General features: G+C 47.4%; 1 protein-coding gene across 4 annotated transcripts in view; it reads right to left on the bottom strand.

Moving 5' to 3' along the window:
• TRAPPC9 (trafficking protein particle complex subunit 9) overlaps positions 1-23450 on the bottom strand; it is a 652210-nt gene that overhangs the window by 502126 nt on the left and 126634 nt on the right. For all 4 annotated transcript variants that reach the window (XM_049853997.1, XM_049853999.1, XM_049853998.1 and 1 more), the window contains 4 exons: positions 17386-17512; positions 10379-10524; positions 4892-4977; positions 3411-3537 (listed from right to left, as the gene is read on the bottom strand). In XM_049853997.1, coding sequence (XP_049709954.1) covers positions 3411-3537; positions 4892-4977; positions 10379-10524; positions 17386-17512 — 486 coding nt within the window. The remainder of the gene's footprint in view (positions 1-3410; positions 3538-4891; positions 4978-10378; positions 10525-17385; positions 17513-23450) is intronic.

Genomic DNA, 23450 nt, shown 5'->3' with positions numbered 1-23450 from the left:
GGGTGAAGAAGGCCCCATCAGCTCGCCTCTTCACCTTCTGCCAGCTTGAAGCTGGTCTCTCAACTTAAAACAACTCCACTTCACAGCACCCACAGTTCCTTCTTTCTAAAGCATGTCTTAAAAGACTGTCTCTTTTTAAAATGTATTTTGTTGTTGTTTTTGAGAATATACACAACAAAACATACACCGATTCAACAGTTTCTACATATACGATCCAGTGACGTTGATTACATTCTTTGAGATGTGCAACCCACCTTTTCTGAGTTGTTCCTCCCTCATTAACATAAACTCACTGCCCCCCAGGTTCCCATCTAATCTTTCAAGTTGTTGTTGTCAGTTTGATCCCATACAGCGGGTCCTTAAAAGAGCATAATGCTCAAGACAGGCCTTTTTTACTAGATAAGCTGAACTACTGTTTCGTTTTAAGAAAATTTCAGAGGATATTTTTGGTTTAAGGTTTAAAGATTCTCTCAGGACAATAGTTTCAGGTGTTCATCCACCCTCCATGGCTCCAGGAAGTCTGGAATCCATGAGAATTTCAGTTCTGTTCTACATTTTCTCCCTTTTGATCAGGATTGTTGTATGGACTCTTTGATCGAAATGTTCAGTAATGGTAGCTGGACACCGTCCAGTTCTTCTGGTCTCACGGCAAAGGAGCCAGTTGTTCATGGAAGCAACAGCCACACATTCCGTATCCTCCTCCTGTTCCTGACTCTCCTCCTTCCTGTACTGTCCCAGGCAAAGAGACACCAATTGTTGGGCCTTGGATGGCCGCTTACAAGCTTTTAAGACCCTAGGTACTACGCAGTGAACTGGGAGGTAGAACAGAAGCACTAAACTACTAAGCCAATTAACTGGGATATCCCATGAAACCATGACCTTAAACCTCCAAACTAAGGAAACGAATCCTATGAAGTATTTGGCTGTACATAAGCAGCCTCAGCAGCTGCTCCTTTTTTTTTTTTTTTTTGGTCATTGTAGTAAATGTATTTATCACACAACTTTTGCCAGTTCACTTTCTTACGGGTGTACAACTTACTGACAGCAATTACAATAACCGGATGTGCAACCCTACCCTTAATCAATGCAATTTTTCCATCACCACTAACCTCCCCCTCCGCCTCCCTCCCGCCCCCGGTGACCACTGGTAAACTCTGCTCTCTGTACATTGGCCTTTTCTTGTCTTTTTATGTACGCCAGGTCATACAGTATTTGTCCTTTTGGGGCTGACTTATTTCACTCAGTGTAACGTCTTCAAGCTCCATCCTTACTTTGGCATGTATCGAGACTTCGTTTCTCCTACTGGCTGAGCAGTGTTCCGTTTCACTGAACTTGCTAACAACCCCCTCCCCCCCCAAAAACCCCACCTCTGGCCCTAATGCCTCTCGTACTTTTCCTTCTACAAAATGTGCTGGAAATGTGGTTTTATCTGTCAAGCCACCTTCATTTTGCAACTCTTAATAAAATCCATCAATTTCCTTTCTAACCCACTGCTGAGAATGACTGCCCATAAACTAAACCCTGGTGGCAGAAGTTCTGTGCGTACACCTTGTAGTGTCTGACAACACAAGGCCAGCCCTGCAACCTCACACACAGGACAATCGGCTGGACAGGAGTTGGTGGGCTCCCATGCCATCGCTGACCACACGTTCCTGACGATGCCTGGTCACCTGTGTGCTCTTCTGAGTCAAGCCCACAACCCTTGCTGCTTCCTCGATCACCTGTCCCTCTGCGCCATGTCCCAGCCACACCTGTGGTTGCCCCTCTGTCGTTCTCCACCTGGGTTGTCACTGAAGCTTCCTCCTAGCTCTCCTGTCCCCAGTCTTGGCCTCTGTCCAGCCCATTCTCCAGGAGAGCAGCCAGGGGGAGGGGCAAGGTGGGGGGCACTGACTGGGTCTCTCCTGCTCCAACAACTGCCACGGGGCAGAGTCTGTGTCCTGCAGCAGGATGTACAAGCCTCTTCTAGATCAGCCGTCAGCAACTCCCCAGCCTCACGCCATCTACAAGCCTCTTCTAGATCGGCCGTCAGCAACTCCCCAGCCTCACGCCATCTACAAGCCTCTTCTAGATCGGCCGTCAGCAACTCCCCAGCCTCACGCCATCTACAAGCCTCTTCTAGATCGGCCGTCAGCCAACTCCCCAGCCTCACGCCATCTATGAGCCTCTTCTAGATCGGCCGTCAGCAACTCCCCAGCTTCACACCATCTATGAGCCTCTTCTAGATCGACCGTCAGCAACTCCCCAGCTTCACACCATCTATGAGCCTCTTCTAGATTGACCATCAGCAACTCCCCAGTCTCACACCATCTACAAGCCTCTTCTAGATTGACCGTCAGCAACTCCCCAGCTTCACACCATCTATGAGCCTCTTCTAGATTAACCGTCAGCAACTCCCCAGTCTCACACCATCTACGAGCCTCTTCTAGATTGACCGTCAGCAACTCTCCAGTCTCACACCATCTACTCTGAAGCAGCCACCAAAAAAAAAAGAAACCCGTTGCCATCGAGCAGATTCCGAATCATAGCGACCCAGTAGGATAGAGTAGAACCACCCCATAAGATTTCCGAGGAGTAGCTGGTGGATTTGAACTGCTGACCTTTTGGTTAGCAGCTGAGCTTTTTACCACTGTATCACCAGGGCCCCAAAGCACCCACAGCTCCCCTAAAATGCACCATGTTCTCTCTTACCACCAGGTCTTTGTACAAGCTGTTCTTTCTGCCCAGAGCCCCTTCTGCGCCCTGCTTACCACCCCCCTCAGTGCCATCCTGTTCATGTGGATAACTCCCATTGTCCTCCAAGGTCTCAGGGTCACTGACTCTGGGAAGCCCTCTGAGCCTGCTCCTTGCTGGGCAGGCCCTCTCCTCTATACCCCACCTCGGCGCCTGCATACACCCTCGTTATGATGCCTGTCTCCTTCAATCCTGGCACAGGCCTGCGTCTCACTCCACACAACACCCCAGTGCTGAGTGTCAGCTTTTCACACACAGACCTCCAGGAATGTTTGCTCTTTCAGCCAACAAACACCTGCTGAAGGCCTACTGTGTGCCACACTGTGGGCTAAGCACTGAGGATCCAGCTGAAGAAGGCAGATGAGGCAGCAAGTGAGCAACTGCAGTGAGGGGTGTGAAGGAGGATGGTGCTCAGAGCTTCACATGGCACCGGGCAGGGCAGGGACGCAGAGAACAGAGAGAAGGCAGCACACAAGCGAAGACCAGGCTACACAGAATGTTCCAGAACTGAAAGGAGCTCTATGAGACCGAGTGTAAGTGGGGGGACGGGAGGGCTGAAGAGACTAGGGGGTCAGCAGGGGCAGGGCCACAGGCTCCGAGAGCCCTCTTCGTGGGGCATGGCCAGGCACTGGCAATACGACAGTGAGCTGAACTGAAATCAGACAGCAATCAACCCTTACCGTGCACGGTGATGGTCCCCGTCGTCTGCGGGACCCCGACGAGGGTCACTGGGTATAGTCCAGACTCGGCTGGCAGGGAAAGTGCTGCAGGGAGAGATTCGAACTCCACTCCACTGGTGAGGAGGCCCTGTGGCAAGTGAAGGACAGAGAATTTTAGAGACAGTCTAAAATTGCGATTCAGACAAGACAGCCTTGAAATGGAAAGTGCACGGCAGGTATTTCAGGTGATAACCAACAGTTCCATCTTGATATCAGCCCTGCTTGTTTTGTTCTGTCATTTTACCAAATGGGAATGCAAACACAAAGAAAAAATGAAATGTTTAATTTATAAGCAAAAAGAAATAAAAGGTAAAAAATAGATCACCAGCTCATATGCCTTCAGCCCGTCTACGGAGTATGGATTCATTCCAATTCAATATGTACCAGACACTGTGTTTGATGGTGAATGAGACAGAGGGTCCCTGGCCTGGAGGACATCACCCCCACCACCAGCACTGTGGGTCGGGTCAGCCAGTCCAGGGCCTTCCTGTCTCTTGGCCTAAACAGGTAACAATAGTTGTTTAGAGAATTTTCCCCAAAGTGGCTAGAGTACCATATGCCTGCTGCTCTTTGCTACACATTTTTTTCTTAGAAGGCAGCTTTCATTTTTATCTGGCTGAAAAGTAACACGTGCTAATTACTGACAAATGCCAGGGCAACCAGCAAAATATCTGGTGCGCGCATCAACGACATGCCTCTAACTCTGCACACCGGTCGTGAGGACCTACAGGAAAATGTCTGCCGCTCTAACAGCACCTTTGCATGTCACTGAAAAGTAACACAGCAGGTCTGACGATGGAACCCAGGTGGGCGGCTGGGTGGGTGGCTGGCTCTGGAACGATGGGATTTGCTTGGCAAGCCATTACAAAGCTCCTTCCCACTGACCGTGGAACCGGGTGAGTAGTTCTGATGGCTGCTACTACGAAGTGCCTCTTCAACGTCCCCCTCTACACAGAACCAGGACATCAGGATTTCAAACCCAAGAGGAGCCTCACAGCAGTCATGCAGTATTCCTTCTCTTATCCCAGAGCTGCTGCCTTCCTTGGGCCTTGGTCATCTTAACATCGTGCAGCAACAAAACAACGCTGAGATTACTGGGGAGCAGGCAAAAAGCAAACCTGTGCTAATCTCGTGTCAACTTCAAAACGATAACCTCAGATCTTACAGCCATAAGTTTGGTCTGTGCTCAAATCATAGGTTTCGCTGTTGGCCGATTCAGACATCTGCTGAGTTCCCGCCACGTGCCAAGCGCTGCGCTAGGCACCGATGACACAGGAACAAAACATCATCCTCTCCCACAGAAAGCTTACAATTTTGGGCAAAACAAATATAAAATAAACATATAGTATAGAATGTGTGCCCTCAAATATTCAGCAGAAAACATATTTTAATGGTGAGTTGGCGTTTTAGCCCGAAAGGGTGAGATTACTGGTGATACGTACCATGTTTTCGACTCGGAGTTCAAATGGCATGGGGTTGTACACCATCAGCTGGACCTCACATACGTCGCCCTGAACCCACTGGAACTCTAAAATATACACACACCAGAGAATTCACGGGTCAGCTGGTACTTTTGCACATTTCACCTGGTTTCAGATTATCCCTCTGGCAATTTACTTTTCCAACGAGGCAGTAGGTGTTATAATCACCTTGAAATAAGCGACCAGAAACTGGTCTTTCCACTAGCTTTCTCTGAAGCAAAGCAAAGCAAGTCATCACTGCCTGCTGACGGCAACGTGAGCGAAGTTTCTCACAGTCTTTGGCATGTCATGTTCGCACAGGCATGCCAGATGCAGCCTCACAAAACCACCCTCCATCCAGACAGCACTCTTCTCGGTACAGAGGCTGGCCACTTAGGACGACGGCCCTGGGGTCAGCTGTGAGTGGCAGACGGCGTGACCCCCCTGCCCTCCCACTAAGACTCTGAGAGAAGGTGGTGGCTGCCCACCCCTGCCCCCTCCCAGGTCAGCTGCAGGTGAGCGCTCCTGGTGTACACACCCTGTGTAATTCCTTCCCCTTGCGTGTGAACAACCAGAACGTACAACCAGACTGCTCCTTAGAAGCAAGGATGGTGAGACTATGTCTCACATACTTTGGACATGTTGTCAGGTGGCATCAGTCCCTGGAGAAAGACATCATGCTGGGAAAAGTATGGCAAAAAGGAAGACCCTCAACAAGATGGACTGACACAGTGGCTGCAGCAATGATTGTGAGGATGGTGCAGGACTGGACAATGTTCTGTTCTGTTATACACGGGGTCACTATGAGTCAGAACCGACTCAATGGCACCTAACGACAACGAACATGTGAGCATCATGACCAGATTATGCTATATACAAAGGCGAAGGGGTCTGCAGATGTCATGAAGGTCCCTAACCTTTGAGTCAATCAAAAGGGAGCATACCCTGGGAGGGTCTGACCTAATCAGGTGAGCCCTTAAAAAGGACACACAGCAACAGGGGCTCCCCTGCTGGCCTGGAGGGAGCACACTGCCATGTTGTGGAGGCGCCATATATCAAGGACCCGTGAGTGGCCTCTAGATGCTGAGAGAGGTCCCCGACTAACAGCTCGCAAGAAAACGGGGACCTCAGTCATATGGCTACAGAAAAAGGAATTCTGCCAACCACTTGAGGCAGCTCGGAAGTGAGTCTTTCCCTCCTCAATCCTCCAGGTGATGTGAGGACACGGCCCAGCCAACACTCTGATCTAGCTGCATGGGAGTTGGAGCAGAGGACCCAGCTGAAACGCGCAGACTCCTGGCCCACAGAAACAGCGAGGTGCCACGTGTGTGTTGTTTCCAGCTGCCAAGTGTGTGAGGACAGGTCACACAGCAGCTGAAAACTGACACAAGCGGCTGCCCCATTCCCACGGCCCCTCTTCTGCCTTAAGAGGCTCCGGGGGGCGAGCCAGAAGGAATTACAGGGTGAGTTAGCTTGTGTCAGGCATGGATTGGGTGAGAGGCCAGTTCAAGCAGGTTACCCCAATATTCTTCAGAATTACTTAGCAAGGGAGACAGCAAAAACCCCAGGCAGGACTCAAGGCCCAAAGAGGTGAGTCTGCCCAGGAGTTACACAGCTAATAAGTGGGGCGGCGGGAATCCACCCAAGTCTTTGAGTTCCAAGAGGCATCTACGATGGACATCGGTGGCTAAAGGGACAGCATAAGGCTCTTTCTGGGGTAGATACTAAGATTTATCGACCAGAATTCTTCTCCTTCTACAGAGCTCTCATAACCTTATTTCACGACACAGCCCTGCACCAGGTGCCCTGCATGGGGAGAGAGCCGGGCGCATGTGCAGAGCAGGCATTCCATGGCTGCGTGCCATGAGAACTAGCCCACTGGGCAGGTTAGCTCACAAAACGCTCCCAGGGCCATGCACTCACCGAGCCTCCTGGCCACGCAGGGAAGTGGTGAGGGCAGCAAGGATTATTCTCGCTCTCCAAAAAAGAAAAAACGCTGAGGCTAAATGAACTCCTGAAACTATTGCCCTTAGAGAATCTTTAAGCCTTAAAGCAAAAAAAAATCCCCTGAAGTCTTCCGAAAACCAAACAAGAGTTTAGCTTAACTAGTAAAGAAATGTCTGTCTGCCTGGAGCATTACCTTCTTTGAAGAACTCTCTATGTGGGCTCAAACTGACAGCTTCTACTGGAAAGATTAGGTAGGAGCCTCAGGGGGCAGTGAGGTTATGTTAATGGCGGGGATCCACTCAGAAAAGGAGGGTGAGAACGGTTGCACAATTTGAAGAATGTAATCAGTGTCAGTGAACTGTACCTGTAGGAACGGTTGAATTGGTATATGTTCTGCTGTGTATATTCTCAACAACAAAAAATAAAATAGATTTAAAAAAAAAGAAAAACGCTCCAGCAGGTAGACCGGCCTGCCCAGCTTATGGCTAATTCAGAAGACCTGCAGAAACGGAGGGCTTCTCCAGCTTCAGTCTACCTTCCCTCCCCACCCCACTCCTTGTTCACAAATCACCCTACGGCCCCCAGCCCTGAGCACCGCACTGAGTCACCACTGACCAGCAGGTGGCTGGCATCCCAGCCCGTCCCTCACAGCAGGGGAAACGGCTTTTTTTTTCTAAGCAAGTTGCTATGCCTGGTAGCTAAGGAACTGTTAATTTCCTCTGTCGTGGTAAAAAATAATAATCATTTTTTTTAAAATGGTTTTCCTGGGGTGCTGGAAGGAATAATTTAAACTTACGGGCCCCTTATCTACTAGTGGTAAATCTGAGAGAAATCACTGATTACAGGAAAAGTTGGTTTTGTCTGAAAGGAGATAATCCCCTTTCAGCTCTCAGTGTGTCAAGGCACACGGGGCGGCCCTTCTTAGGTATTCTGGCAAGGAACAGGAACGCACAGCTATTAAACACCTATCCTGGGCCAGGCCCTCCCTGTTCTGTGCCTGCACCGTTACAGAGACAGACAGATAGCTGCCGCTGAGTCAACTCTGACTCATCATGACCTGACATACAACGGAACAAAACGCTGCCGGTCCTGCGTCATCCTCACACCCGCCAGCACGTTTGAGTCCATCATTGTGACTATGGTGTCAGTCTATCTCACCAAGGTTCTTCCTCACCCTCGCTGACCTCTGCTTCACCAAACATAATGTCCTCATCCAGCAACTGATCCCTCCTGATGACGTGTCCCAAGCAAGCCAGTCGGACAATGTTCTATCGTGATCCGTAATGTTTGGCTAAATTTTCTAAGTAGATCTCCAAGCCTTTCTTCCTAGCCTGTCTTAGTCTGGAAGCTCTGCTGAAACCTGTCCACCATGGGGGACCCTGTGGTATTAGAAATACTGACGGGACAGCTTCTAGCATCACAGCAACACACAGGCCACCACAGGGCGACACACTGACACACGGCATGGACTGCACCTTCCCCTGTGCTGTCCGTGGACTAACAGCATCTCCTTCTACTACACTAGAGGGGCCCGTGTGGCAGAAGCACTCCTGACCCACCGCTGCTGCCCCAGCACCCAGCACAGCGCAGGCAAATGGGATGCAGGACGTTATCCCAATGGCCGCCACGTTCTTCAGGAGCACTAGCTCACGTAACCATTGAACGGCCCTCTGAGCTGGCTGTTCCTGTCCCCATTCTGCAGAAGCACCACATGGGGCACAGTCACTGCCCCAGGCCACGCAGTGGGAAATGAAAACTGCAGGGCCAGGCTTCAGTCAAGTCCATCCAACTGCCCCAGCCCTCCAGGCCACCCCACCACCTCGGAGCAGCTGCCAGCCTGCAACCCGAAGCCTGGCAACGCCATGAAGCTGCATCACAAGGTACATAAAACCCTCAGCCCACCACACTCAGCGAAAGGCACTGTGGCTGCAATTTCTCCGCATTCAGAGTTCAGCACAGGTGACGGCAGTGCCAGCCAAGCTGCAGGCCTAACGACTGGTGTATTATTCGGAACTGGAAAGGAAAACTGTCCCAAAACTACCCTCAAGGGTTTCTTCTTCCGTAAGACTCCATGTCCCTGCTGAAATGATAACTCCACCAAATGTATGCAAAGATTCGTTCACAGAGATTGGAAATTTAGGTTAAAGCTACAGGATTCTTAAACCCCTAGGCAGGTGCTCACTAACGAGTATACTGCCAGAAAGATACTGGGAGCCACAGGATATAAACCACGCTTTGCTGCTCAAGAGTAGTCAACAGATAGCGTGCATTCTGGCTAAAGCTCTGCTATGGCTCAGAAAACACCCGGCATGCCCCCGATTTCCTTCTCTGTCTAACAGCGGGTGCTTCTCATGGACAGGAAGAGCCTTGTCCCAGTGGGGAAAGGCCTGGGCTCCGGGTCAGAAAACAAAGCAGAGGAGAGGCGGGCTCAAGGGCCGGGAGGTGTATGCGGCCAGCTCGCTGTCTAGAAGGTCTTAATCGATTTTTAGCAAGGGGTCCCATATTTTCATTTTGTGCTGTGCCCCAAAGTGACAGAGCCAGCCCTGAAAAAGGGGCCCCGGGTCCCTAAATCACCTCTAGAGGTTTTCCTCCAAACATAATGCGTGAGGCATTAGGGGAAGGGCCTTTTTGCCAACAGGGTGTCAAAAGTAAGAGTAGAAAGAAAGAAAACATTGGATTTCAAAAGCTTAACAGGTGTCTACGTGCACTCCCAGGGGAAGCCAACCACCACTGCAGGTCCAAGCCTCGTGTCCCCGTGGATGTGCCCTGGGGCTCTATTTCAGCCTCAAATGTAAGGGGCCCGTGGGCTCGTCTTTGCAGCAGCCAGGAAGGGGGGTGGGGGAAGGAGGCCTGCCCCACAGCCAGGCGCCCAGCGAAGGACCCCAGGGATGGAGTGGACAGAGTGGGTGGGCCTGCCACCAGGAAGGAGATGAGGGGTGGGGGCGGGCCGGGGGACCATAGCACATGGAAAAGCACTTCACTGAGAGATTTTCAAAGAGTGAGGGCACACACGCTAGGTTCTGCTCCCCGTCTATCTGCAGCCTGGTTTAACCTCTCCCTGCTGATTCACAGGGCACTCTAGGGCTGGCTGTGGTTACTGCCACACAGGAGGCCTACCAGCAACGCCCTGGCCTGGTCCACCGGGCAGCCCTGAGCTAACCCCATTGTCCAGCCTTTCCCGGACGATTCCCACGTCACTGCAGCCCGGGACGAGCACTCCCATCTCATTAGCACTCTGCTGTGGTCCCAACGAGCCTCAGGTGACAGAGGTCTTCCTGGTTTCTAGAACTTCCGCAAAATCATGCTTACAAAATAGATTTTTTAACATTAGCTCTGTGGGACTGACCAAGGCAGCAAACCAAATGAAATTACACAGGAGCATGTACACAGTCATGTGTCTACATTTCTGTGCCGGTATGTGAGTGGGTCGGGCAGAAATTCTCGGTCTTTAAGAACCCAGGATCACCCTGGAGACCGGGAGGTGGAAGGACAGTCGGGAGGCCAGGCTGGTGGTGGTCTTACCGATCTTCTTGCCCCGCTCCTCACCACGGCTGTGTGCAATAATTGGCGAGTAGATGAAAGGGCTCTTGGTCGACGTGTTCTGGCCCAGCAAGCTTTTCATCTTCTGTGGCCGGAGGCTGGCAGGAAGGTCCAACAGTTTCACGTGCCTGTTGTTTGAAATGGAGCAAACATATTTCAACGGCCTTGTTAGCTTGGTTTCAGAATAAATAGTAGCAAATAACATGTGTTAGAAAAAGAGTCAGTCAAACCAAAAGATAAATGGAGGGAAGGAAGGGCCTTTAAATCCGGCAGGGCAAAGCAGAAGGATGTTGCCCGGGCCAAGCCCAGATTCCTGGGGGAGAGGGGTGACACCAGGGGCTCCGGAGCTACCCTGTTCCCACCAGATCTGTGAATGGGCTCCGGGTGGGTCCAGAGTCAGGAGAGCAATGGGAAATCTGACCTGCACAGCTTGCCTGTGGGCAAGCTCCTTGCCTTCTCTAAGACTCAGGCTCCTGGCCTTTAAATACAGATAAAGCCACCTCCTTCGTGGAACTAGGAGCCCTGGGGGTGCAAGTGGTTAGGCATGCAGCTGCTAAGTGGAAGGTCAGCGGATCGAACCCACTAGTGGCTCTGCATGATAAAAGACTCGGTGATCTGTTCCTACAGCGACCACAGCCTAGGAAACCCTACAGGGCAGTTCTACCCTGTCCTATAGGGCTGCTAGGAGTTGGAATCGGAATTGAGACTATGGCCACAGGTTGTTTTTTTTTTTTTTTTTGTGGAACTAGTGGTCCCTGGGTGGTGCAAACGGTTAAGTGCTCAGCTACTAAACGAAAGGTTGACAGTTCAAACCCACCGAGAAGCACCTCAGAAGAGAGACCTGGGGGTCTGCTTCGGAAAGGGTGCAGCCTTGAAAACCCTAAGGAGCACAGATCTACTCTGCACCCACGGGGTCGCCATGAGTCCAAATCTACTCAATGGCAACTGGTTTTCTTGAGAAAGGAAGGTGAGGAGAAAATCAGACGGCCTGGTGCAGTGTCTCCTGCTCAGCAGAGGTCGGCGCTCTCCCCTCTCTCTGGCCCCCGCCCCCGATGGACACCCCACAGCAATTCTAAGGGCGGCCCCGAGTCTGTAAGATCGGAAGGCACCGCGTCTGGAGGTTAGTAGCACCGTCTGCTTTATTTAAGTGAATGACTGATCCTGCACCAGCACAGCCGGCATCTTACGTTGTTTCCCCAGCTGCGGTGTCTGCTAATCTACAGTCGTGCTCAAACCCAGGCAGCCAGCCCTTATCGAAAACGCACTTATCTATGGCGCCTGAACACAGTCAGACATGCGCTCGCCGCTTCACATGGACCGTCTCAATCAAGCCTCACAGCCACCTTCTCAGTGCGGCAACTGTTATTACGGCTCCACTTTATCAGTGAGGAAAGCAACACGAGAGAGATTATGTACCACTGATCCTCGCTATTCACGGATTCTGTATGTGCAAATTTGCCTACTCACTAAAATACATTTGTAACCCCAAAATCAAGGGTCGCGGAGCTTTTGTGGTCATTCGCAGATGTGTGCGGGGCAGCAAAACTTCTGAAGACTAGAATGAGCAAATCTTAAAGCTGGCCAAGATGTCCTGCCTTTGTTGTGGTGGTGAGCTGCTGTTACGTCTGCCCCCAACTCATGGCTACCCCACACTCAACAAAACACTACCCCGTCCTGTGCCATCCCCATAACCAGTTATGGATCACACTCTTGTGGTCCATAAGGTTTTATTGGCTGATCTTCAGAAGCAGGTCACCAGGCCTTTTCTTCCTAGTCAGTCTTGGTCTGGAAGCTCCCCTGAAACCTTCTCAGTATCGTAGCAACATGCAAGCCCCCACAGACAGACGTGGCTCCACATGAGATGCACTGGCCGGGAATCCAACCTGGGTCTCCTGCATGGAAGCTAAGAGTCCTGCCACTGAACGACCAACCAAAAGTGACTGTCCTGCAAGGAATTCTCAGCTGCTCTTCAGGAGCATCCTTACATAGGGTAAAGAGGGCCAGCAACAGAGTCTGAGGGCCACCAATGCTAAGATACGACTCTCTGGATGGACCTCAACCATGTCGTTTGTAAAACAGGAAAGAGAATAACTAGCTGTTGACACTGTGCTGGCTGGAGGCCACTGCCTTTCCCTGTCCCCTGGTTTCCATGCAGAGGGATGTCTATCTAAGCAGCAGGCCTGACCTCACACTGCCCCTCCCTGAGTCCTCCTGAGGGGGCTGGTAAACACGGAAGGAGAACCAGGGTGTGCACTGCTCAGTCTTCCTCTAGGGGCCTGCCCACCTGCACAGACCACAGATGCAGTTCTGCTCTCAGCTCCTACTCAGATGGTCCCATCCCCACCACAGAGGCCTCCAGTTGCCCGGCTATGCCCGTGACGGGCAGTAAGTCCACCCAACTCACGGGAGGTCTCACCGGCCACCTGGCCAGATCTGAGCCATGCCTCTCACCGTATCTTCCATCTGCCTGAGGCATATGCTTCTCTCTACTGATTCTAACTCAGGCAGAGAAGGTGGGAGAGTAATCTGAACCTGGTGCCTTCACACACTAGCAGGCACCTTGAGGGTTAAGTAAAATAAGTTATGTAAAGCACCTACAATCGCGCCTGACGCATCACGTTGCTGTTGTTGTCAGTTGCCTGTCCAGTTGACTCTGACTCACGGCAACCCCACGTGTTTTATAACAGAACTGTTCCTCAGGGTTTTCAAGGCCAAGACCTTTCAGAAGGAGGTCGCCAGGTCTTTCTTCCGAGGCGCTCCTAGGTGGGTTCAAACCGCCAGCCTTTTGGCTAGTAGTCAAATGCTTAACCACTTGTGCCCCCAAGGATTCCTTGCACATCGTAAGTGCTCAAAAAATTCCCTACTCTTCCCCTCTTTAAAGCAACACTTATCGGGCAGAGGGGGTCAGGAGCTGGCCGAGTGGACACAAAAGTAGAGAGTGGAGGGAAGGAGTGTGCTGCTTCATTAGGGGGAGAGCAACTAGGAGTATATAGCAAGGTGTATATAAATTTTTATATGAGAGACTGACTTGATTTGTAAACTTTCACTTAAAGCACAATAAAAATTGGAAAAAAAAAAAAAAGCGACATGTATCTATACACATATGCGGCAGAATCCCTGGGGCAAAGATTCCAACACGGGACTGGAGAAAAGAAACCAAGTTGTAGTCCCCGCCCTGCTGCAAACACACTGCTGGACCTTGAGCAGGTCCCAGCATCGCAGAGTTGGAGCAATGACTCGTTTGCAAAATGGTTCTGTTTCCCGGGAGCACCGACAGCTTTCTTTCACCTAGAGTTAAAACTCAGGGATCACCTGGATCTACAGGTCTCCACTGCAGAAATACCTCATCACAGAAAAAGTTTCTAAAATATGCAAAAGAGTCGTGAGGGTCTAGTCAGCCAAGAATGTAACCCGACGAGTGGTCACAGCGTTCACGTGTAACCCGAACGTCTGAGTAAAACGTCATTTTAGAAAATGCGCCCAGCAGAAAGACAGTCATTTGAGACACCTGGCCTGAAGGAAACATAACCCATTTAGTATGAATCACTGCAGAACTTTATGGTTCATGGTTTATGAGGCTGTCAGCAGCAGAGCAGAATTCCAGGGATAAAGATCTCAAATACAAGGGTTATTTTTAGAAATTCCATTTGGAAACTGTTGACATTTAAAAACTCTGATTCCCTCAGCATACCAGGGCTAACTGGGATCACACCAAGGAAAAGCAGACACCAACTAGGAGAATGATATCAAACAGAGCAGTTGAAGAAATGACACAGGAAAAAAGCAACTCAGCTTTCTTCTTGGGTTTTAATCCATCTTGTTTTTTAAGGATCAAGAAAAATCCAAGAACCTATTGGATATCTCCTAACAGATGAACAGTGACTAAAACTGGCCTCATCAGCCCCATACGTGGGCCAATGTGGAGGCCACCCACCCTTCCAAATCCTGGAAGGGCTGAGATAACAGAAAAGATCAAACCACGCTGGCCATGCTAGTAATAACGGGAGACCATCGAGCTCCTAATCCTGAACGCTACTAGATATTTCTTACTACCTCCAGAAGGCTCCAGTTCATGAGATTCCTAAGGAAGGCATTGTTGTTATTGTTGCCAGGTGCTGTCGAGTCCATTCAGACTCATAGTGACCCCATGTACAACAGAACAAAACACTGCCCGGTCCTGAGCCATCCTCACAATCCTTGTTATGCTTGAACCCTTGTCGCAGCCACTGTGTCAGTCCATCTCATTGAGGGTCTTCCTCTTTTTTGCTGACCCTCTACTTTACCAAGCATGATATTCTTCTCCAGGACCGATCCCTCCTGAAGACACGTCCGAAGTATGTGAGACATAGTCCCTCCATCCTTGCTTCTAAGGAGCATTCTAAGGAAGGTATGGGCTTGGTCATTCTGCCAAGTAGAAGAGAAGGTTCTGGACAATGGCAGCACCTGATAAGGTCATGGAAGTCACGTTCTGATTAATTATCTGGGAGGCTGACTTTTCCCAGTTTTATAAACCAAGAAAAATCACCCCAAATTTAGTAAGCCCGCTTTTTAGTAAATCTCTATAATTCTTTCTGCAAAAGTGCAATTCACTTGAAAGTTTAAGTTTTGAAAGCCACTCAAAGAGACCCGAAGCTCACTCTGAGTGGAGGGTTTCAATCCTTAGCATCATAAATACTCTCATTAAGACTCTATGGTTCTTTTCCAAGATGAAGGGCTCACTGTTAGTTCATCAAAAAAAACAATCAACCAGCCACTGGTCTCACTCCTTCAGGAGCAAGGAGGAATAAAGAAAACTAAAGACACAAGGGAAAGATTAGTCCGAAGGACTAATGGACCACATCTACCATGGCCTCCACCAGGCTGAGTCCAATACAACTAGCCGTTGCCCAGATACCATCACTGACTGCTCTGACAGGGATCACGATAGGGGGTCCCGGACAGAGCTAGAGAAAAATGTAGAACAAAATTCTAACTCAAAAAGAAAGACCAGACTTGCTGGCCTGACAGAGACTGGCGAAACCCTGAGAAAGTACGGCCCCTGGACACCCCTTCAGCTCATTAATGACGTCACTCCTGAGGTTCACCAATCAGCCAAAGATTGGACAGGCCCATAAAACAAAATCAGACTAAAGGGGCACACCAGCCCAGAGGCAAGGACTAGAAGGCAGGAGGAAACAGGAAAGCTGGTAATAGGGAACCCAAGGTGGAGAAGGGAGGGTGTTGATATGTCATGGGGTTGTTAACCAATGTCATAAAACAATATGTGTACTAACTGTTTAATGAGAAACTAGTTTGTTCTGTAAATCTTCATCTAAAGTATAATAAAAAAAAAAAAGAAGAAAAAAAAAAATCAACTAGCCACCCCAACCCTCCAATTAAAGACTGAAAATTGCACCTAAACTCTACAGGCATTTGAACTCTCAACTCTATTCCAGCTTCTTTAATAATCTATAAATTGTAGTTTAATGATCTACATGACTGTTTGGGACCTGATATCCTATTAGCTATTGTTAAGAATTCTGTGAAATATAAAATAAGACCATTTATAGTCTTAATTGAACTTCCCTCCGATTTAACTCTGAGCAGCAGTAACAGGAAGAGGATTTGGCAAATGGGATAACGCATCACCATTACTGAGTCCCAAACATTTCACATTCGGCCAGGCCCATCATAGCAACTCAATAAAATTGAATGCATTGAATTTTGAAGAAGAACTAATACAGGAATGTATTTTGGTCCCTTTTTTAATTAGTCTGCACCATGATTACTTGAAACCATTTCTGGCTGAGCCCAGTTCATGCTTCCATGCTACAGAAAACAGATAAATATTTTCCTGTAAATTGATGAAGCACTTGCTGATGAAGATCAAAGACCACAGCCTTCAGTATGGATTACACCTCAACATAAAGAAAACAAAAATCCTCACAACTGGACCAATACACAACATCATGATAAGTGGAGAAAAGATTGAAGTTGTCAAGGATTTCATTTTACTTGGATCCACAATCGACGTCCGCAGGAGCAGCAGTCAAGAAATCAAATGACGTGTTGCACTGCACAAATCTGCTGCAAAAGAATTCTTTAAAGTGTTGAAAAGCAAAGATGTCACTTTGAGGACTAAGGTGCACCTGACCCATGCGTAGTGTTTTCAATCACTTCATATGCATGCAAAAGCTGGATAATGAATAAGGAAGACTGAAGAAAAACTGATGCATTTGAATTGTGGTGTTGGTGGAGAATACTGAATACATCACAGACTGCCAGAAGAACAAACGAATCTATCTTGGAAGAAGTACAGCCAGAGTGCTCCTTGGAAGCGAAGATGACGAGACATCATCTTACGTAATTTGGACGTGCTATCAGGAGGGATCAGTCCCTGGAGAAGGACATCATGCTTGGTAAAGTAGAGGGTCAGCAAAAAGGAGAAAGACGCTCAACAAGATGGACTGACACAGTGGGCTCAAGCATAGCAAGGGTTGTGAGAATGCCGCAGGGTTGGGCAGTATTTCACTCTGTTGGACAGAGGGTCTCTATGAGTTGGAACCAACTCAAAGGCACCTAACAACAACAACAAATTGATGAAATAGTTTTATTGTCAAAAACTAGTTAAGACCGTACAGAGAAAAAAAATGGTTCTAATCACCTATTCTAACACCAAAAATCATAATTACAAGACATCTCCAACAATTAGTTTATATTTAACACTAGTTGTTGTTGTTGTTGGGTAATGTCAAGTCAATCTGAACTCACAGTAACCCTACAGGACAGAGTAGAACTGTCCCATCGGGTTTCCCAGGCTGTAATCTTTACGGGAGTAGATTGCCAAGTCTCTCTCCCATGGAGCAGCTGGTTGTTTCGAACCGCCAACCTTTCCATTAGCAGCCAAGTGCTTAACCACTGTGTCACTAGGGCTAACACTTAGCTTATATCCAGCAGGTCTATACAGCAGGTCTGATAGTTTGCTTTCCCTTTCCACAGGGCGATCTTACCTGACGATGGGCAGCTTGGTGAAGGGCACTGGGGGCAGGGTGAGGCCATCTGGGAGGGTGATGGGCTCCATGGTCCCAGGACACTTGGACGTATAGTTCTCCAGGCTTTGAGTCACATCTTTCTTCTCTACAGGGGAAATAAAAACAAAATAAAGGCTTATTAGACAAATGTAAAAGGGTGACTTTTATTTTATTTTGGGCAAAAATAAAATTCTTAACCCAAGCCACGACAGTCCAATGAGCCCAGTCTTCTGACAGAAACAAAGGGGCAGTGGCCACAGGAGATGAGGACATAGCAGGGAGTTGATTCCGTTTATGTCAAGAATCGCCAGCAGCTAGTGTAGTCGAGGGCCTAGGGATCAAAAGCTGATGAAGTTACTGCCCTTGAGGAGGTTTCCATTTCTCAAGGAAATAAATCCTTACCAGATTCCAAGAAGGTCAAGAGGCAGGCCTGGAGAGTCTGTGTATTCTATTACTTAATAAACGTTTTCCAGCAATTACAAAATGCCAGACCCTATCCTCAAGGAGCTTATAGTCTATTTGCATGACTGATTAAATTTAAAATGATTAATTAGAAATCAACGCTTTTGACACAGAAATGGAGCTTCGTGAGATAAGATGGTTTTCTCCATGCCATCCCTCCCAGTAGGAGGGGAGGAAAGCGGATACAGGTATCAATAAGTAATGTTTGCTTATTGTCTGTGATGTGCCAGGTATTTCACACGCGCTAAACTTAGCTGTAACTCAGGAAGGCAGGCATCGCTGCCCCCATTTTACAGAAGAGAAAACAGAACAAACAAAGTTGAACAGCTCATCAAAGACCATGCCTTTGGCCCAAAGCCTGTGAACTTCTCACTGTACTGTTTTGAAGAATTACGTAAAGAATTGGGGGTGGGAGTGGATAAGTGCAACCACTCCTTCTGGCATCTTTTTTCTCTGTAAAATACCAAAGTCAATGCTGAGACTGAAAGACAGAGGGCCTGAGAGACAGGTAACGGGGGACACGACCAGGAATGATGAGACTTAGAGCAGTGAGGCTCAGGCTAGCTTTGAATGAAACGTTTGGCCCTTCATTACCTGTTGTGTGTTTCGCTACCTTAGGGGAAGTACTCAACCTTTCTGAGCCTTATTTTTTGCAGTAAGAGTAGTACCTACCCAGAGAATTACTCAAGACAAACTAAGATAATGCATAAGAAACAGCGCCTGGTCGTTTTGAGCACTGAATAAATGGGAACGATTATAACTACCGAAATCATCATCATATAAACGCACTGAAGGAGAAGTAAGACAGTTGACAGAGAGCAGGCAAGTAGGCTGCAAAGCTGGCTAACTAAGTGCCCACTAAGGCCGGTGAACATAAATAATTAAGGCAAGGACTCTACAGATCTCAGGCATGTAGACTAACTGGTAAATGACAGCAGCAGGATTTTCTGTCTCTAGGCATCACTTTCTAGGGTGTAAGAGGGCAGAAAAGCTACCACAGGTAATTTGGAATACAGTAATGTTATTCTTGCAACACAAAAAAAAATGTTAAAATAATCAAAGCATCTTCATTGTATAGATGATAAGTCTCCCAGAGGGCTCCAGCTGATGCCGTGTAAATGACCTTAGCATGCCTAGGTTAGGTAGAGCGCCTGAGGTTTAGGTATGTTATTAAGTGAGATTGTACCAGCCCATATGCACTCTTAGTAAGCCCCACTAAAATAAAGACGGAGATGGATCCATTTCATACCTAGCACCACTCACAGTCACCAAGTTATCCAAGAAGGAAGAGTAAGCATAGTATGTTACTTGGCTTAGCTACAAAGAGCATTTACATGGACAAAACAAAGGAAACCGTGAACAACACAGGTGAGGCGTAGCAACTGGGGTTTCCCTGTAGGGAGTTCTCGTGCCATGCCACAGGGAACCATTGTGTTTGTCCTTCAGACCTTTCTTTTGGCCTGGTCATTTTTCTAGAGAAGATCTCTTTAATCTCCTACATGAGGGGTATGAGCCTGGCTCTGAGCACTCTCAGGGCTCCGTGGAGGGCTGGGTAAGGGGAGGGATCTCAAAATCAATCCTGAAATAGTCACTTATTCCCTCGATTTCAGTACAGTGCCACTCGCCAACTGTGCCTGGTGACTCCCAGCCAGGGACGTTTTCTTTTTACACTCCCCATAAAATACCAACCCTCTGCTGGGCTGGAACCACAGTAACCAGGTTCCAGAGATCTGGGGCAATACTGGTTCACAGACCACTTTTCAGCAAACTGCCCCTGGAGCTTCTGCAACACACAGGGATCTTGGGCTGCTCTTGGCTTTCCACTTCACTGTCGCTTCAGTGGGATTCCAGAGTTAAGGCTCATGCCCGATTCCAGTGTGGTCCACCCATTACTCAGCTCCCACCCATCCTGCTCCTTATGGATTTGAGCACCTGCTGTCAGTTAATGGCCAGATCTATTATTTCATCAGGGATTACAAAAGAGGGATTTTCTAGTTCTCTGATTTCTCTTTTATAACCTAGAATTTGCCTACAAAGACGATTTTTCCACATCAACCACCCGGCGATCCTGAAACGCAGTTGATACAGTAGAGGGCCTCGTTAGTAGATGGTTGAGTCTTCCCCTTTATTCACGGCAGTAGAGGACTAGGGCTCTAACAACGTCCAGTGATGACCATGAGTTCCGTATCAATGAGTATCATTACAAACTCATGGATTTTTATATATTTGATGTTTCAATTCATTGCCATCACATTATACATGTAACAAAACATTAGCCATTTCAACATTCTTTACATGTACAATTTAGTGAATCTTTTTGATGCTCAAATTGTTCCATCTTTGGCCAGTAGGAACCTCTTCAAGTTGGCTCCTGTGTCCTTTAGATAAGACCGCATTATTCTTTCATAGTTTTCTTTCTTTCTGGCTCATTTCCAGCCCCAGACCTAAAATCAAGCCATTTCTCCAAGGAGCTCTGGCACCTTTTAGTAGGAAATGGGGTTTAGAGACCAGAATCTGGGGGGTAAGAGTGTTCATTGCTACTGGGTTCTCGTTGTGTCTCTAGGTCTTTACAAAGAACAGGTCAACTTACAAATTTTTTAAAGTGGTAAGCTTTTAAGTGATTTTTACTTCAAAATTTTTTTAAGTTGACAACTAAAATAAAGGTTCATGGACTACAAACTCCTTAAAGGGAAGAAAGTTTTATCCTGTTTTCTTTTTTCCCTCTAAGTTGTCAAGAGTGCTTAGCATACAGAAAATGTTTAGGAATGCAAGTTTGCCAGGCAGATAGGAAGGCTTCCCAACTGAGGAAGAAATGAACACACGCTCAGAAATGCAAAAGAACATAGCTCAGCCCACAGTCCGCTCCTCTATTACACCTTCAGTGGAGGCTGGCACTGTACTTAGCACAAAGTAAACACTATTAAATCCTAGAAACTGTTACCCACAATGACATTTACTGAGCACCTACTATGTCCCAAATACTGTTCTAGGTTCTTCAGACTATAAGATCTTTAAGGAAAGGGATCCTAGTATAATACAGAACTTCCATTTTTTTTTAATTCAAAATAGGATTATGATACCCTCCCACAAAATCCCTGCCCAAAATATTTAAAAATGCATAATTATCCCCCTTTTGAAGGTGATAAAAATTAACTCAGGGACAATCTGGAGAATTTGATCATGGATTGGTATTAAATGCTACTGAAGAAGTATTATTAATTTTGTTAGGTGTAATATGAACATTGTGGTTATACTAAAAAAAAAAAGTCTTTTTTTTTTTTTTTTGGTGAGGCATACTAAAGCGTGAAGGTGTGAAATGGCCCAATGCCTGGGATTCACTTTAAAAAAATTTGACAAACAAAAAAGGGAGAAATAAAGTAAAATGTACACAAATCTTAAAAGCCTTGCATCTGAGTAACTGAAAACATGGGGATTCACTTCACTTTCCTTCGTAATTTTATTTTTCTTTGACATTGTTTTGCAGTAGGAAGTGTTAATTAGCAAGGGGCAGTTGAATGATTTGCTCGAGGTCATCCAGCTCACCAGTAAGACTTGGGATCTACTGCGGAGGTGGGTCTCAGGTGGCTCAGACCCCTGTCCCGACAGGTCAGGCCTGACTGCAGATTTGCAGTGTCACATAATGTGGACACAAGCCCAAGGCCATGTGGCTGCCAACATCTCTTGTATATGCCTGGAATGAAGCTTGTGACAAAGTCTTTTTAACGTTCTCAAAAGTATAGGATTTTTTCGGTGGGAGGTGATGACTCCTTAATTTGTTTCACTGAAAATCAATGGTTCTTGTTCAGTTTTGATCAGAACATCCAAAAACCATTTCAGTCAAACTGAAGCACCTAATGCGCTTGATCGTTATTTTTTCCGTCCCAGGAATTAACGAATTCATGCAGACAGGCAGAATACCTTTCATGAAAGCCTAGCCACTATCTGAACTATAATGTTCCTTAAGAAGCAGAAAATGTGATCATCGAAACTTTTGATTGTGAGAAGCTCACAGGCCATTTGCTGTTTCAGGAGCTGACATGTGCATGAAAACCAGGGCACCAGGATGTCACAGCGGACCTAGCCTGGTTTCCTCTGTGTAAGAGTCTGAGACAGCCGTGTGTGCATTAAGTTGGTCACAGTGTTCTAAACAGGTAGAGGATAAAAACAGGAGAAAGCAGACATGCAGCGTACATCTTTTCTCCCAAATCTAAGAGGAAAAAAAAAACTAAGGAAAAAGAAGAAAACAAAAGAAAAAGTACAGGTGTAGCCCAATGCAGGCAGGGGTGGGCTGGAGAGCTGAGAGAACAACCACCCCCCCAACCCACCAGGGGCTGAGGACCCTTCCCAGATGCGAGATGGCCACCCACAGAAGTCTGGGGCAGGGCAGGAGGGCCGCTGAGATACCTGAGGTGCACTGAGCTGCCTCCAGGAGCAAGGCAGAGGCCCGCTAAGGCCGGGGCAGAGTGGGAGAACAGGGGGAACCCCCTCCTCCAAGGCATGGCCACCCAAGGCTAGAAGCAGAGCAGAGGAGCTGAAAGAAATTCCTTCAGGGCACCAGGGAACTTTGCTGAGGACAGGGCATGAGAGAGCTCCAAAAATGTAGAAAGCCAGAGGTGAGGCTAGGGCCAAAAAGAACTCTTGCATCCCACAAACCCAGAGACTGATTCTAAAGGAAAAGAGAATCTCCCACGGCAGAAAAGCTAGCATTGGGCTGTGAACCATAAAGAAAACCCCAGAATCTTTCCTGTGTCAGACCCCACGCCCTACAGAAGATCAAAGCCTGATCCCACCAAAATACTTGGAGCTAACTGTGAAATGACTCCAACTGGAGCTACAACAACGCCTGCACCCAGCTCAAGTACTGGTTAGATTGGTAAAGCCCAATGCTAATGGCTGGCAGAAGGAAGGGCATGCCTTTTTCTGAGGATAAATCTTACCTACCTCATTCTCTACTGTTCTTTTATATAACAAGGACACAAAGGGCAAGTAGAATAATATTATTCTATATTATGAACAATATTATTCTATATTTCATAGACTGTGTTACAAATACATACTGTAATCACCAGAGCAAGCATTAAAAAAAAAAAAAATACAGCTATGGCTAAGTAACTAAATAAAGAAGATAAAACAGAATGCAAAAAATATTTGATTCTCTCAAATAAAGGCAGAAAAGGAGAAAAAGAACAAAGAAACAGGTAAGACAAATAGAAAACAAATACCAAGATGGTATACTTGAACCCATCCATACAAGATTGGATAAAAAACGAGACCTAACTATATAGACTTTACAAGAAACGCTCTTCAAATAGGAAGACACAGGTTGAAAATAAAAGGTTGGGGGGGGAAGATGCACCACACAAACACAAGAAATAAGCATTAAAAACCCAGTGTGGCAATATTAATAGCAAACAAAGGAGATTTCAGTGTATGCAAAGGATTAAATGGGGACATTTCATATTGAAAAAAAAGGGGGGGTCAGTTTATCAATAAGATAATGCAATATCAAATGTGTGTGTACTTAATAACAGCTTAAAAATATACAAAGCAATGGAACTAAATGCATACTAATGGAACTAAAG

The sequence above is a fragment of the Elephas maximus genome, chromosome 15 (assembly GCF_024166365.1).
Source record: "Elephas maximus indicus isolate mEleMax1 chromosome 15, mEleMax1 primary haplotype, whole genome shotgun sequence".
NCBI classification, from domain to species: domain Eukaryota; kingdom Metazoa; phylum Chordata; class Mammalia; order Proboscidea; family Elephantidae; genus Elephas; species Elephas maximus.
The sequence above is the reverse complement of the archived record's forward strand: the minus strand, read 5'-3'. Positions and strand labels throughout refer to the sequence as shown.